This window comes from Moschus berezovskii, chromosome 17, assembly GCF_049115385.1.
Source record: "Moschus berezovskii isolate FMDL1 chromosome 17, NW_MosBer_1.0, whole genome shotgun sequence".
Classification (NCBI taxonomy): domain Eukaryota; kingdom Metazoa; phylum Chordata; class Mammalia; order Artiodactyla; family Moschidae; genus Moschus; species Moschus berezovskii.
Window position 1 is genome coordinate 25,195,260 of NC_142476.1, and position 17,608 is coordinate 25,212,867.

The 17,608-nt window shown below is 36.6% G+C and overlaps 1 protein-coding gene across 5 annotated transcripts in view; it reads right to left on the minus strand.

Moving 5' to 3' along the window:
- Window positions 1-17,608, minus strand: part of HMCN1 (hemicentin 1) — a 540,326-nt gene that overhangs the window by 331,431 nt on the left and 191,287 nt on the right. For all 5 annotated transcript variants that reach the window (XM_055419093.2, XM_055419092.2, XM_055419094.2 and 2 more), the window contains exons 5-6: window positions 9,389-9,560; window positions 5,853-5,959 (exon numbers count right to left, since the gene is read on the minus strand). In XM_055419093.2, the coding sequence (XP_055275068.2) occupies window positions 5,853-5,959; window positions 9,389-9,560 (279 nt within the window). The remainder of the gene's footprint in view (window positions 1-5,852; window positions 5,960-9,388; window positions 9,561-17,608) is intronic.

Sequence of the window (17,608 nt, forward strand, 5' to 3'; positions counted from 1 at the left end):
AGAATTCATTGAATGTTTCTAGATTATTTCTAGATTATTAATCTAAGTATGTTCACACGTATCTCATTAAGCACCAAAAAGAAACTGGGGCTCAAAGAACTAATCACTTGCCTAGATTTATACAGCAAGTTAAATGGCAATTACTCCAAGTTCAATACTCTAAGTCGATGCATAACATTCTAGGATGACATAATCTCTGGGTTAATTTGGACCCTATGGCATAGAAAACAATAATATCCCCATCTATTCATTTGTCATTCTAAATTTCTAAATGCACTCTCAACTTCGGAGGAGTCAGGTTAGTAGAGTGTTGGTAAACTTCTCTATGAAAAAAAAAAAAGCCCCAATTTGGACATTTGCCAAATTCTGTGATATAAATACTACCAAGTGGCTGATTTCAAGCTCCCAACAGGATGTCACTGAGTTGGGAAGAGAAAGCACATAACTGACTCTCTATGAACCATTTATGAACCAGCTCCAGAAAACCATTAGGCCGTGATAACAGTGCTGGCCGATGGGTTACAAAGGAAGTGAAGTGTGTCTGTCACTCACAAAAATGTCTATCTCATCCTAGAAGTGAAACAATCTCTTCCTTTTTCTCTGCATATTCCCCAGTCTTTTCCTCCACTAGAAAGAGGCCACACGTTGGGAAAGATTAAAGGCAAAGGAAAACAGGGCAACAGAGGATGAGATGGTTGGATGGCATCACCAATTCAACGGACATGAACTTGGGCAAAGTTCGGCAGACGGAGAGGGACACAGAGGCCTGGCATGCTGCAGTTCATGGGGTCGCGGAGAGTCAGACACAACTTGGGGACTGAACAGCAACAATGTTCTAAGCTGATGGTACCTCCATCAGCTTGGGTTCCTGAGCATATGAAGCAGAGCAGCCTGTCAGCCCTCACAGAACATGTGACACCCGTGAGGAATGAACTTGTATTAAGCCAGGGAGAACACATCCTGGTACTAAATGCGAAGTCTGCCGTGTTATAAATGAATTAAACTATGATTGCTAGAGTTGGCTTTAATTTCTCTCTCCTAAGGAGTTTCAGTGTTTTATAAAATAATAAATAAGCCAAAGTAAATAAAGTAAAGCCTTCATGTCTATCTAGAATTGATAGAAAATACAGACACAGTTTACTATTTATACACAGTCTGGAGAAGAACTAATTCAATTTTACCACTTGTGTCAGAAACTGTTTAAACATTTACCAATATCTAATTTAATCGTGACAATATTAAGGAGGTATTATTTTCCCCTATTTTTCTCGGACTTGGGTAGGTTTAGGTAATTTCTTCAAGGTCAAAAATATAATAAGCAGTATATCTTAAAATAGATGTCCATCTATTTTCAAATTATTTGCTCTTATATAACATACCATCCTTTACAAAGTAAAGAATACTACACTTTTAATCAAATATTGATTGAGAAGCTTACATGGGGTAGGAGTTGTGCCAGTCAAAAAGATATAATAAAGCCAGCTAGATTTAAATACTATCATTTTACTAGTCACTGTTTTAAAAAATGTGATACAAGGAAAGAAATGTAAATTCTGTATATATTCACATATACATACACACACATACCCATTTAAATATAAATAAAAGTAAACATATTTTTTAAAGGAAATATTCCATTTGACTGACAATCTGATATTGGCAGACAAATATAATTGAGGAATATTCCAGGAAAAAAATCTACTATAGAGCATTCCATTGACCCTAAACACTGAATTAATGCCATAGCTAATCCATTTAAATAATACACCTGGTGTAGTCTGACTGCTTATTCAAAAGAGGTACCAGGTGGGAATAACTGGAGGCCAGGGTAATATGCTACTTGTGTGGTCCTTTGTTAGACGAGGTTTATTGTGATTCTTTAATAAGTTTATGCCATTTGAGCATTTCTAAAACTATCCTTCTCCTGTAGAAAATGCATTAGTAGGTTCTGGCAACCAAAGTAACTATCTACAACCAGAAATATTTCTGCTAGTCTCAGAATCTCAATATAATCATGTGGTTGGGTACACTCCCTTCTCTACTTGGGAGATGATCTAAGGACAGTTTATCCAAATTTACTTAATGGAAACACCTCAGGGGATGTGCTACATCCCATGATCATAATGATAATCCTAGACTAATAGCAACAGTCTCTACCCACTAAACATAATGGGTACTGACAATTATTTAATGTCTCTGCAACAAAGTTTCCCTTAAAGAGCGGAGCACACAATCTGGCCTGAAAGTTTATGCGGTTATGTTCACATAGCCTAGGTATAATTAAGTTGTCCGAATGGAAAATTTACACTTCTTCTCAGAAAAAAGACCCACAATTTCTAGCTTCCCTACAGATACAAATTTAGGGGTCTCAAACAACTGTCTCTTTTGTTTGTAATAATAACTTGGGGTCCATTTCAGTTACTTCTTTTTGGCAAGTTTTCACCTGCATCAGAGGTGAGCTAAAACATCCAGGTTACTTATATGAATTATACTGATGAGTTGACTCACTGTCTCTGTTCAGTGAAAGTGTTCAAATAAATCACAGAAAAGTAATCACCAGGGTTTCATTGGGAAATCAGAAGAAAAGCAATTGCCACTCTCACAGTCAAATCATGGGCATAATAAAGTGTTCTGTGCCAGTACATCAACTGTGATCCAAACTAAACCAAGCTTCTGCCTGCTTCCCTGGATATCATCAGAATAAGTGAACTCATTTTTATTCAGGAATATTTATATAGTTCTTTCCCAGGCACTACGGCCTACACTTGCAACAAGTCTGGTCTACAGCAAAACTGGAAGCCAAAACCTGTACAGAAATAAACATGACATAATGGGGAAAAATTATGCAAAAGGGAGGTGCCAAAAAATTGCAATAGAAAGCCAGAGGGAAAAGAGTATATTCTGGATGAGAAAAGTCTTGATACAAGTGTTATCATTTGAGCTGAGCATTATTGGGAGTTATGAAACAGACATAAAATAAGAAAGGAAGAATATTCCAGAAAGAAGCAACAGCATGAGAGAAAGCACAGACCAAGAGAATGTGGTAAGAGATGATGAGAGACATTGCAAAAGTATATTTGATTAGAGTAGAAAGGCACATGGTGGAAGATAACCGAAAAGACTGGTTGAGGCTCGATTTGGTGCTCCTTGAATACCACGCTAAGGTCACATAAGAGATGGGCTGTGTTCTACACGAGATTAGAACTGTTATGTGAAACATTCAAAAAAGCTGTTAGTGATTCCACTGATAGAGCGGATACTTTTTAGATAGCAGAGTGCATGAGAGATGGCACCAGGGATGTGCTGTCTAATCTCAGACGTTTCTCCTCTTGAGAAAATACACGCGTAAAACGCTATCTTCATTAGCCATCCAAAAGGGAGATCCAAAGTCAGCAGCAATATTTATGTCAGTAGATTCAGCTCAGTTGCCTTTACGCCAACCTGACACAGCATTTCGGTATTTCATTCAGGAACAAAAGAAGTTCATTATCTTTACCTGCACTGTAATTCTCATCCTTTGTTTGGATATCACTAATCGTACACCAGATATTGTATAACATCAGGACCAGAAGCTTCTTTAATGATGACTAGATATGAATTTAAAATACTGTGATAGCAGATATTGTGTCTTTTTATTGTTTTCCTGATTACAGGAGACCAAGTTTAGAGACTTGTCTAAAAAGTGTTCCTATCATCTTATCTCCTTCCTCACTCACAGATTAATCCTTAGTGACTCTCTGTTCTAATGATCAATTAAGATGTACTTAGGGCCCATTAAGTATCATGGAACATGGCCAGAATCAGACACTCAGTAAAGGTTTATTGAATGGATGACTGGATGAATAGGTGTGTTAGGCACAAGGAAAAACAAAAGACATGTAAAATATCCCCCTTCTAGGCAAGAGTTTTATTAGAGGAAATACCACTGGTAGCAATCCAAATCACCTATAAAATGGCTTCAAATACGTCACAATCAGTTGCTAATCATACAGAAGAATGGTGTCACTTGTACACATCTCAAAGTCAATAACAGACAACTTAATGTCACTGGTCAGAGAGCAAGAACAGATTACCTTAGTGAATTTGCTAGCTCAAGAGTGCTGACTTAGAGCATGCTTAAATTAAAATGTTTGGACGATACAGAGACTCAGAACTTCATACACTCCTTTCCACTGTGGTCACAGAAAATCAGACTCAATCTAGTTATGTCTGGGGCAAGTTGGTCAAAATAACTGTAATATCAAATTTGGCCACATTCATTTAAAATATAACAGCAAGACACTTCATTAATGACTATCTGATGCACTCAGGAAGGACTGGGCAACTACTTTGTGCAAGGAACTGAGGGATAATAACACGGGCAGATGAGACTGTGATCCATTCAATAAAAGTTACTAATTTTATTTCACGTAGCCCTTTTACTTAAACCCTATTCCATATTATTCATGTCAAAATATTCATATTACTATTTTATTTTCCTTATAAGACTGAAAGTTGTGAGGAAAAGAAACATTGATATTCTAGGACTTAAATGGAGTTACACTGAAAACTTTTATTCTTTAATTTTATAAAGTTAATTTAAGTATTTCTTTAAAAAAAAAAACAGCATGCAAAATTTCTATGGTATAACACCTCCGTGTACTTTCACAGCAGCTATATAATTTGAAATGAGCCAATTGATCTCATTTTCTTTTCTTTTTATCATGTCAGGAAGCTGAGATGGTGAAAGAGTAAATGATGCAAGGGGACTCTTCATTTGAGTTGTCCCAGTGTTCCAGAGTAAACTGTTCATTTAGGAGTTACTAGGGATTCTAACGGAAGAGGAAGAGTAATACACGCAGCACACCAAGGGTGTGCCTTTAAGCCTGCTCTCCCTGTGGACAACTGGAGCTTATTCCTGCAGGGCGTGAAAGCTGCTCTAGATGGGTTTAATTCTCTAGCTGAACAGCCTTCTCCTGTTCTATCTTTAAAAAAAAAAAAAAAAAAAGCTTCTCAGACACAGAAATACAGATCCTGGGGTTGGAAGTAGGCCAGAGCACACTGAAATTTCTGAGAAATATGGGCAAGCCATGCACGGCCTCTACTAGGGAGGGGCCCACATATAATTTGCAGCAGGACTAGATCTCAGATTTATGGTATCCTGAATTTCGAAGGCAAACATGTTCTTTCCTCCATATTGCCAAAATACAATGCTTTCTTAGTATGAACATATACTACTTAATGTGACTCTAAGATACAAATACCATTTTGTGTTCAAGCGCACAATGAATGTAGGTCTACTAAACACCAATAACCAGCAATGTTTGAGTGCTTATTTTGTAACAGGAGCTACGTTAAATACTTCATTTGTATCATCTTCATTTAATTCTCAGAACACTTCTATGAAGGAAAGGACTAATACTGCTATCCTTTATTAAAGAGGTAGAAAGAGAATCAAGAGAAGCTATAGTTCTAAGGGACTTCAGCTTTTAAGCAGTGGTGTTGAGATTCAAACCCAGGGCAGTACCACACTGGGGCCTATGTCCCTAAACATCATTCTCTACTGGCTCCGTCTGTGTTTCGGAGGCAGACAGTGGCTAATATAATCAATCTACAGATTTGATGACAGGAAAACAACCTGAGCATTTTAAGTCTATTTATGGTGGTCCTGATCCCTTTCATGGTCATCAAAACCAAACACTATCAATTCATATGATCAAGACAACTCCGAAGAATGCAACACGTCTATTGATTTTTAGCAAAAGCATTCTCCATGATCGTTAGAGAAGATATAAATAAACTATTATATATATTTTATAAAACATGCCAACATCAAAATAAAACAACAAATAGACTCTGTAACATAACAGTACCTTCACTGTCCATATTCCAGCCTCTGGCTCTTTAACATTCACCACCTTGGCAGAGTTATGAATATTTAATAGCTCATTCAGGCCAAATCCCTTTTTTATCAGCTTTCCTGAAAGACAGACGTAGAGGTTACAAGCATAATCTTTATTTCATTTATGTATATCAGCTGTGTACATGTCCAGTACAAATTACCTGATGGACATTTACACCTCTAGCTCAAAACATCATTTTATATCTAAAATATACGTACCTTTAGCATTTCTGAACATTGTGATTGAAGAAACAGATTCCTATTTGCTATGGTGACGTGATCTTAAAAACAGAGTAACATGGAAAATGATAATCATAGCAGCAGCAGCAGCAATCTAGGTAATGATTATTATGGCTACAAAGAAGTTATGTACAGTCACTAGAGACATTTAGACTTAATAGATGGCAAAACAGTAAACTAGAATAAATGTCTTTTTGGAGATGACTCAAGATATTGCTAACATTAAGAGCCCTAGGCATAACTTCGCATAAAGTGTAAAATCTCAGTTTTCCATGAAGTGCAGGAGAAGGCTTTTACTTGTCAAAGGAATAATTAGAGGAGACAGTATAATGAAGTAACACAGTACCATCTCCAACTGAGATCAATATACAGTATCTGACAGTTGGAACTTAGGAAGGAAAGCAAATTTGTAATTAAGCCACAGTTTACTTATTCACTTCAGTCTTGGCTCTCATGTGGACTATTTCTGCACTTATGTAAACAAATCAATTAAAAGAATACCATGTTTGCATCAGAAGTTTTATAATCACTGCAAATAACTTTCAAAATATCAATGTCAATGAATTTTTAAAGTAGTAGAACTTAAGGCAATGGTTACAGGTACTTTCAATCCAGATAATGAACAACACAAATCTTTCCTGGGTAGATAGGATAGATGGTACTAGAAGAGTGATACCTAAAAAGAGAAATCCATTTCTACAGACAAATTTATTTTCAAGACCAAACAATGTCAAAAAAAAAATGGTTTTGTTTGCTCATAAATATCAGTTTGATTGTTAAGAGTGGTGGAAGCCTTTGAGGTCAATTTCATACACTATTTTCTCTAAGGTATGTCATTTTCTAAGATTCAAATAAAGTAAAAAAGGCAGTTACTCCTTCCCAATTTATAAATACTCACAAAAGTTTAAAAAATGTAACATATACTTCAGCTACAATAGGAATAAAAATATTGTGCAAACATCATTGGTTAAAAAATTTCCTAAACAGGAATATTCAGAAAAATTAGGTTTCTTATTTTTTCTTAAGATTAGTATTCAATTCAACCTTAAGTCTTGTAAATTCAATCAGAGGTGGAATTAAGCCAAAACTGAGAATCATACCATACAATTAACGAAGGAACAAATTAAAACATTATTCTAGTGAGGGTATAAATTTGTTTTTTAACAACTATCTCCTGTAAAATTACACAAGTCCCTTTGCCACAACAAGGCTGTGATCCACAAAGGGTCATAGTGGAAAGTTCTCACGAAATATGGTCCACTGGAGGAGGGAATCATAAACCACTTCAGTATTCTTGCCTCAAGAACCCGGAAAATACACTGGAAGACATGTCTCCCAGGTTAGAAGGTGTGCAATATGCTTCTGAAGACAACAAGGGAACATTTGATGCAAGGATGGGCATGATAAAAGACAGAAACAGTAAGGACCTAACAGAAGCAGCAGAGATTAAGAGGTAGCAAGAATACACAGAAGAATTATACAAAAAAGGTTTTAATGACCTGGATAAATACAATGGTGTGATCACTCACTTAGAGCCAGACATCCTGGAGTGTGAAGTCAAATGGGCCTCAGGAAGCATTACCATGAACAAAGCTAGTGGAGATGATGGAATTCCAGCTGAGCTATTTCAAATTCCAAAAGATGATGCTATAAAAGTGTTGCACTCAATATGCCAGAAAATTTGGAAAACTCAGCAGTGGCCACAGGATTGGAAAAGGTCACTTTTCATTGCAATCCCAAAGAAGGGCAATGCCAAAGAATGTTTAAACTACTGCACAACTTCGCTCATTTCACATGCTAGCAAGGTAATGCTCAAAATCTTTCAAGCTAGGCTTCTGTAGTACGTGAACCGAGAACTTTTATACATACAAGCTGGATTTAGACCAGGAAGAGGAAACAAAGATCAAATTGCCAACATTCACTGGATCACAGAGAAAGCAAGGGAATTCCAGAAAAACATCTACTTCTGCTTCATTGACTACACTACAAATCTTAGAGAGACGGGACTACCAGAGTTTACTTGTCTCCTGAGAAACAGTTTCCTGAAGAGGAGCTAAAGAGTCACTTGATGAGGGTGGAAGGAAAGAAAGAAAAAAGCTGGCTTAAACTCACATTCAAAAAACTAAAACCATGACATCCAGTCCTACCACTTCATAGTAAATAGAGGGGAAAAAGTGGAAGTAATGATGGATTTTATATTCTTGAGCTCCAAAATCACTGTGGACAGTGACTATAGCCATTAAATTAAAAGATGCTTGTTCCTTGGAAGGAAAGCTATGGCAAACCTATACACCATATCGAAAAGCAGAGACCTCACATTGACGACAAAGGAACGTATAGTCAAAGCTATGGTTTTTCCAGTAAATACACACAGACATGAGAGCTGGACCATAAAGAAGGCTGAGCACCAAAGAACTCATGCTTTCAAATTGTGGTGCTGGAGAAGATTCTTGAGAGTCCACTGGAATGCAAGGCGGGCAAATAAGTCAATCCTAAAGGAAATCAACCCTGAATATTCTTGGAAGGACTGACGCTGAAGGTCCTATCCTTTGGCCACCTGATGCAAAGAGCCGACTCACTGGAAAAGACCCTGATTCTGGGAAAGATTGAGAGCAGGAAGAGAAGAGGGTGACAGAGAATGAGATGGTTGGATAGTATCACTGTGGCAATGAACATGAGTTTGAACAAACCCTGGTAGACAGTGAAGAATAGGAAAGTCTGGCGGTATACTGCAGTCCACGGGGTTGCAAAGAGTCAGACACAACTTAGTGACTGAACAAGAACAACCTGTAAAATTAAAATCTATCAAGAAAATGATACGGTAAAAAACTAGACAGTTGTTTTAGTAATCAAGGACTTTTTTCATATGATTGACTTAAAAATGACAAAACACTGAATTTTACAAAATAAGTTACTGTGAAGTATTTCCTCATATAAAGGTGAAGAAAATATTTCAGGTTCATCTTGAAATATTTTTTTGGATCCTTCAGTTACAATTAAGTGAGTAAATGCCATCTATTTAAATTATTAGGAGTTTCAGCTTTTTGAATCTCATGTTAACTCAATGCTACTTATGACTAAAAGTACTCAGTTTTCATTTTTAAACATCTTCTCCAGTCACTTTTGAGTTGGCTGAATTTATTCATAAAGTTAGCATTAACTTGAACAAGTAAGTCTGTTAAAAATCTTTTACCTTGAATGGTTTTTCTATTTTTTCATATTCTATATTTTTAAATATTTTTAATATGAATATTCCATATAGCTCACCTAAAGGATTGTGAATTTCAATCACTGGAGAAGGGCCACTCAGAGACACAGTAACCTCTTTTAGACTGGGATCAAAGGGAATTTTCCAAGTATTTACAGCCTGTTCCAAATGATCTGTTGATAAGAGGTGAACTTTGGAAGCCTGCACTGCTTCTTCCACCCATTTTAAAACCTATAAGAAAAACAGAAATATGAGTGATATCAAAATAGTTACAGTTTTATACCACCTTGAATTGCTGAAGCAGTAGCTGATTTGCTTAATGAAATGACATGGTTACTTCCTGTACTGTGTGAGGCTTATTTCCATCACAATCAAGACAAACTTTCTCAACCCACAGAACAAGAAAAATGCACTCCCCAGGGGATTAGTCTCCAAAAGTTTCAAACAGTTCATGCAGCTCATTAAAAAAAAAAAAAAAAACTAATAACCTAATTGGAAAATGCACAGAATACGTGAATAAACATTTTTGCAAAGACATACAGATGGCCGAGAGGCACATGCTCAACAATGCTAATTATTTGAGAAACACAAATCAAATAATCAGATATCACCTCACACCAGTCAAAATGGCTATCATCAAAAAAATCCATAAACAATTAATGTGGAGTGGATGTGGAGAAAAGGGAACCCCCCTACACTGTTGGTGGGAATATATTGGTACAGCCACTACGGAGAACAGTATGGAGGTTTCTTAAAAACAATCCCACTCCTGGGTATATATCCAGAGAAAAGCATGGTTTGAAAGGATAGACACACCCCAATGTTAAATGCACCATTATTTACAATAGCCAAGACACGGAAGCAGTGAAGATGTCCATCAACAGAAGATGTGGTAAAAACACAGCCATAAAAAAGAATGAAATAATACTATTTGCAGCAACATGGATGGACATGGACATTATCATACTAAGTAAAGTAAGTCACAGAAAGACAAATATCATATGATACAAATGAACTTACTTATAAAACAGAAACATATTTACATACTTAGAGAGTGAATTAACGGTTACCTGGGGGCGGGGGGAAAAGGGGAAGGAACAGACTGAGAGTTTGGGAAGGACATGTACACACTGCTGTATTTTTTTTAAAAGCCCAACTCTCCCTGCATCCACTTATAGAAGGTTCAGAATAAAATACTAGTTTAACCCATGCTCAAATTTCAATCTTTATATCTTGGAGTAATACATTCAAAATGAGATTACAGTGTCCAAAAACTAGTTGTGCAAGATATTACATGCATAGACAGTTCCATTTCTCAACAGAAATGAAAAGAATCTACAGAAAACAAGGTAACGGCAATACTGAGATTCTTTTTCCCTCTATTCTTTCTTTCTCAGTTTTTTTCATAGTTTAATTAATAAAAGACAATTAGTAAATCCAATGTCAATATATTGAGTACTGAATTATTGTAATAGAGTACACTATAATTATATACTGCATATTATAATAATATATACTGTAGTATATTAATTATTTAAAAATAATTGCAATGCCAGCAAAACATTCATTTTTATGATAAAATAAAAAATACAAAAATATAATGGGAAAAAAAACCATTATGTTTTTTAAAGTGGAAAAATACTTCAGGTTAGAACCAATTTAAGTGGTGTGCTCTTGAAGGAAACCTTCTAGTCCACAGAAATGCTCCACAACAGCAAATATAATTCCTCATTTTACAGGGCATGTCTGGATAGGTACTGCCTAGCTGAACTTACCACCATTACTCCTAGATCATACTAAGCTTTAATCCACCTAAGATCTTCCTCTGGTTCATTTATCCTTCAAGACTGTATTCCATCATGAACATTTCCCTCATAATTATTCATTAAACACTGAATAGCACTGGGTATTAAGCTACAGCCAAGCTACTCAAACAACAGTATTTTTAAGATTTCAATAATGGTAGTCACAAACCAATGAATCAAACAACAAGTATTGTGTAACAATTTCATTCTTTGTAAAATGGATTCCCCTCTTTATTTTTGGTCCTCAAGGATGAGGAAAGTGGCTAAGACATCATCATAAAATTAACAGTGTGAGGCAATTATGTTTATTCATTAAACAAATGTCCTCTGTTCAAAGAACTCTTCTAGGTACTGAGTACTGATGAAAGTGAATGAAATTGATGAACGTGAATGAAATTGATGAAAGTAAAGTTGCCCAGTCATATCCGACTCTTTGTGACCCCAAGGACTGTAGCCCACCAGGCTCCGCCATCCATGGAATTTTCCAGAAAAGAATACAGGAGTGGGTTGCCATTTCCTTCTCCAGGGGATCATCCCAACCCAGGGATAGAACTCAGGTCTCCCGCACTGCAGGCAGACTCTTTACCATCTGAACCACAAGGGAAGAAAATGCTGGACTAGGGGAAGCACAAGCTGGAATCAAGATTTCCAGGAGAAATATCAATAACCACAGATATGCAGATGACACCACTCTTGTGGCAGAAAAAGAAGAGGAACTAAGAGCTTCTTGATGAAAGTGAAAGAGGACAGTGAAAAAGCTGGCTTAAAACTCAACATTCAGAAAACGAAGATCATAGCATCTGGTCCCATCACTTCATGGTAAATAGACGGGGAAACAATGGAAACAGTGAGACTTTATTTTCTTGGGCACCAAAATCAGTGCAGATGGTGACTGCAGCCACAAAATTAAAAGACTTGTTTTCTGGAAGAAAAGCTATGACCAACTTAGTATTTTAAAAAGCAGAGACATTACTTGGCCAACAAAGGTCCACATAGTCAAAGCTATGGTTTTTCCAGTAGTCATGTATGAATGTGAGAGCCAGACCATAAAGTAAGCTGAGCGCAAAAGAATTGATCTTTTGAACTGTGGTGTTGGAGAAGACTCTTGAGAGTCCCTTGGACTGCAAGGAGATAAAACCAGTCAATCCTAAAGGAAATCAGTCCTGAATATTCATTGAAAGGACTGATACTGAACCTCCAATACTTTCGCCAACTGATGTGAACGAACTCACTAGAAAAGACCCTGATGCTGGGCAAGATTGAGGGCAGGAGGAGAAGGGGACGCCAGAGGATGAGATAGTTGGATGTCATCACCAACTTGATGGACATAAGTTTGAGCAAGCTCTGGGAGTTGGTGATGGACAGGGAAGGCTGGCATGCTGCAGTCCATGGGGTCACAAAGAGTTGGACACGACTGAACAACTGAACTGAACTTCTTAAATAAAAGAAACTAATTCATAAAACAGGAAGCCTTTGTTGAAATAATGTATGTAAACTGCCCATCATAGTACTTGCCACATAGTGGATATTCAAATGTTTTCCTCCATCTCCAACTGAATTCCCTTCCCTTCCCCTAACTTAAAATTTCAATAATGACTTGATGGGCAAAGTGAGAAAAAAAATGTATCCCTAAAAGATAAGATCTCTGCAGATGAAAAACAGACACAAAGTCATTCCAGGTAGAAGAGAAGTTCTGAAAAACATACAGAAGAGACAGAAGTACTCATATGTTGGGAACATGAGTGCATCTAACTGGCTACAGTTAAGTTTTCAGAAAAGGGAGAAGCAGATGAGGTTGGAAGCTTATGTCAGGGGCAGTGTATGTATGGCCACAAAGTCAAGCTATGACAATTGGATTCTATCCTAAAGGCATAAGTGAAAAGTTTCTGAAGGAATTCCTGCTTTAAGCAGAGAAGTAATACTTTGATAGAAGCATTTTACAAAGAAAAGCTTGTAGTGGTATCATCAACTAACTGAGCACAAAAAACTAGTCTATTACAGTTAATTACCGCATAAATCAAATGATATATTTCCTCAGATGCTAACTGTATAAAGCACCTGGGATTTTACATGTGAGCTAGGTATGTATCGATATCATTACCTAAAGCAGCATATTCTGAGTGATCTATCATGCATAAACAGGAAGGTATGAATCATTCTGCCTATCAAACCGGTCCATATGGCTATAGAAACCAGAGACTGATTATTGCTAATATTTGACCATAAATAGAACACATATTTTAAAAATCAGAGTGTTGACATTTTTATGTCTTCAACATAGAACATGGCTACCTAACTCAAAGGAATGCAAAGAACGAACTTACTCTCTGAGAAAGCACTTGATAAATTTTACTGGTGATAAACAACTTTGAGAATAATGTCTGATTTAGAGACTAAAGAAGGAAAAGACAAGAGAAGTCAGATAAATGGAAAGAACATTTGTTTTAAGGACAAGACACAAATGTGGTCATAAATAATTCTCAATGTAAGAAAGAAAAGAATTAGAAAACAAGGATATTATAGTATCTCAAGTTCAACAATGAAATGCAATAGTGTTGAGCAGAAACAAAAGTGAAATCAATTTTTAATATACTTTTCTATACTTCCCTGGTGGTTCAGACAGTAAAGCGTCTGCCTACAATGTGGGAGACCCAAGTTCAATCCCTGGGTCAGGAAGATCTCCTAGAGAAGGAAATGGCAACCCACTCCAGTATTCTTGCTGGAAAATCCCATGGATGGAGAAGCCTGGTAGGCTACAGTTCATGGGGTCGCAAAGCAACTTCGACTAAGCAACTTCACTTTCTTTTCACTTTCACTTCTTTAAATGTGTAGTGTATTCTGCGTGACTCCTCAAATAAATTTGTCCTTTGAAACGAATGTAAAAAGGTTATGATATATCACTGGGAAATTATACTATTGTCTGTTAGTTATGGATGAAAAGGACTAAGTTCTAGGCATTCCTGTGAAAATGGAAAACTTTCTGATTTAGTTGCCTTCTCAAACAGAAACTGCGTTTAAATGGTAGGAAATATAAGTGGGCTCTTGGTTTATTCTTAATACTGTTTCCAATTCATCAACAGTTATGAGGCTTTCACAAAGAGATTACCATGTATTATGATATTACTGGTTGGGAAAGATACAGTGCAGACTTCTGTCACAAGTCTCAAATCACTTTTTTATACAATTATAGCAAAAAATCAAATTGAAGACAGATGCAACCCACTTTATTAGAAAATACAGATATCACCAACATGTGATTAAAAGCAGATTCCTGACAGCCACACAATCACCAAAAGTGAGGTTTCTGGCCTCTAATGTTGCCACATATAAGGAAAAAGAAAAAAAAAAAAACTTTGTCTAACCATGAGAAATATTCTTATGAGATTGGAAAGGACCTTAAATTGTAATTACAAAAAGAAGTGAACTAGAATAATATGAGATCCCTTGAATGAGTACATTTTTACTAAACCATTGGTTTAGTGTTTCAAACCACTAAGGCACCATTAACTGTGCATTAAGTTTTAAGGCAAAAATCGTCTCTAATGATTTTTAGCAGTTTAAATCTCAGAAGGCCTTTGAGAACATCTAACTAGCTCCTTTATTTTATAAATGAGAGAAACTGATATGTGAGTTCTTGTACCGTTCAAACACCTAACCATACTGATTCTGGTGCAGTAGTTATTTTTTATAAAGCCCCTGAGTCCTTGAAGACACTCTCCTAGTATAAATATGTTGCATCCTACATAAAAATTGATGCTTAAAAATAGATCCTATTTCTATTTTACTCAGGAAAGAAATGCAAATATCACTGCAAAACATACAACTAGCCTACATTATTATGTATTATGAAACATGATATATAGCATTAAGTAGAAATGAAGTGAAATCAACTTTGCATACATCTTCAAGGACAGAATTTGACAAAAACTTTGGAAGAATTTTTTTTTCTTTTTTTAATCAGGATATCATAGATATATAACATTAAATTAATTTCAGGCGTACAGTATAATGATTCAATATGTGTATATACTGCAAAATGATTCTCACAATAGGTCTAACTAAAATATTTCACCACACATAGCTGCCATTTTTTTCTCTTGTGATGAGAACTTTTAGGACTTTCTCTCTTAGGAACTTCCAAATATACAATACATTAACTATAGCTAATAGGCTCTACATTACATCCCCAGGACTTACTGATTTTATAACTAGAAGTCTGTACCTTTTGAACCCCTTTAACCCATTTTGCCCACCCCACCAAATCCCCAGCTTCTGTTCTTTATATGTTACTGGTGTAGTTTTATTTTGTTTTTGTTTTAGATTCTACACATAAGTAAAATCATACTGTATTTGTCTTTTTCTGTCTGACTTATTTCACTTAGCATAATGCCCTCAAGGTCCATCCCTGTTGTCAAACATAATAAGATTGCTTCTTTTTATGGCTAAATAATATCCCAATGCTGCTGCTCAGTCACTTCAGTCATGTCCAACTCTGTGCAGCCCCATAGATGGCAGCCCACCAGGCTCCCCCGTCCCTGGGATTCTCCAGGCAAGAACACTGGAGTGGGTTGCCATTTCCTTCTCCAATGTGTGAAAGTGAAAAGTGAAAGTGAAGTCGCTCAGTCATGTCCGACTCTATGCGACCCCGTGGACTGTAGCCTACCAGGCTTCTCCGTCCATGGGATTCTCCAGGCAAGAATACTGGAGTGGGTTACCGTTTCCTTCTCCAGGGATGATTAGTGATACTGAGCACCTTTTCATGTACTGGTTGGCCATCTGAATGTCCTATTTGAAAAAATAGTTATTCATATCTTTTGCTCACTTTTAACTGATTGGGGGTTTTTGCTATTGAGTTCTTTATGTTTTGCATATTAATCCCTCATCAAACGTATAATATGCAACTATTCTAACTTCTCCCATTCAATAGGTTGCCTTTTCATTTGTTATGTCTGATTCTTTGCAACCCTATGGACTGTAGCCCACCAGACTCCTTTGTCCATGGTATTCTCCAGGCAAGACTACTGCAGTGGGTTGCTGCGCTATCCTCCAGGGAATCATCTCAATCCAGGAATCAAACCCACGTCTTCTACACTGCAGGCAGATTCTTTACCTCTGAGCCACTGGGGAAGCCCCAGATTAGCGATATAATGGAATTTAAAGTCATGAAGCCCCCCTCACTGCCCCTCCCCTACCACGGACTTACACAAACAGGGAAATACACCATTCTCCCATAATAAACTTAGATGTTAATACACAACGGCCCAGAAACCTAGATGTCAATCAACAAATGAACAGTTAAGGAAAGGTATGGTATATTATGTACAATGGAATACTCAGCCATTAAAAGGAACACATCTGAATCAGTTGAACTGAGGTGGATGAACCCAGAGCCTGGTATACAGACTGAAATAAGTCAGAAAGAAAGAGACAAATATCATATACTAACACACGTATATGGAATCTAGAAAAATGGTACTGATGAAACTATTTGCAAGATACACACAGAGACACAGACATAGAGAAAAGACCTGTGAACACAGCAGGGGAAGAAAAGTGTGGACGAATTGAGAGTGTAGTACTGACATTTACATACTACCATATGTAAAATAGATAGCTAGTTTAAAGTTGCTGTACAACACAGGGAGCTCAGTCTGGTGCTCTGTGATGACCTAGAGGGGTGAGCTAGGTTGGGGAGGCTCAACAGGGAGGGGACAGGGAAAAGGCTTAGAAACTAGAATTGCATTAGAAAATTTGGGTTCAATGGGGGAACTACAGAGGATTGATGACAAAAATGACCCTCAACTTCAGCTCTATGAACACGTAAAACTTGCTTAAAACTACCACACCTTCAACACAATGGAAGTTCTCTAATGTGCAACAGCTGAAAAAATAAAAGCACACTTCATACATTTTTGATGGGTGAAATCATTCCTGCTGTTCTAAAATGTCAAAGTATATTTCATTAATTTATCTTCATAAAATTCCTATGTGTCACAAACTCAACATGCTATAAATGACTGAGGAAATTTCTCTTGCCAGAAATATGCATTATTTAAAATAATGAAAACATAAAGCATTGGCTATTATACGCTAGATCCTCAGACCTTATTCATCTTACAGCTGAAAGCTGGGACCCTTTTTACCAGTCTCTCTTTTCCTAACCACTGAGCCCCTGGCAACTACTATTCTATTCTGTGTTTCTATGAGCTGGAAATTTTTTTGGTAGATTCCACATAACTATTGTGTTGATAACATTTTATAGCATAACTGAAATTTACTAGAATAGAACTTAAATGTTTTTACAAAAAAAAAAAAAAAGAGAGAGAGAGAGAAAGAGAAATATGGGAGGCAGTAGACGTGATAATTAACTAGATGGGGAGAATCCTTTCCCAATACACAAGTATATCAATAGGTACACACATCCCAATATACACTTTATGATTCCAGAATCCAATCATAACTGAATGGTTATTT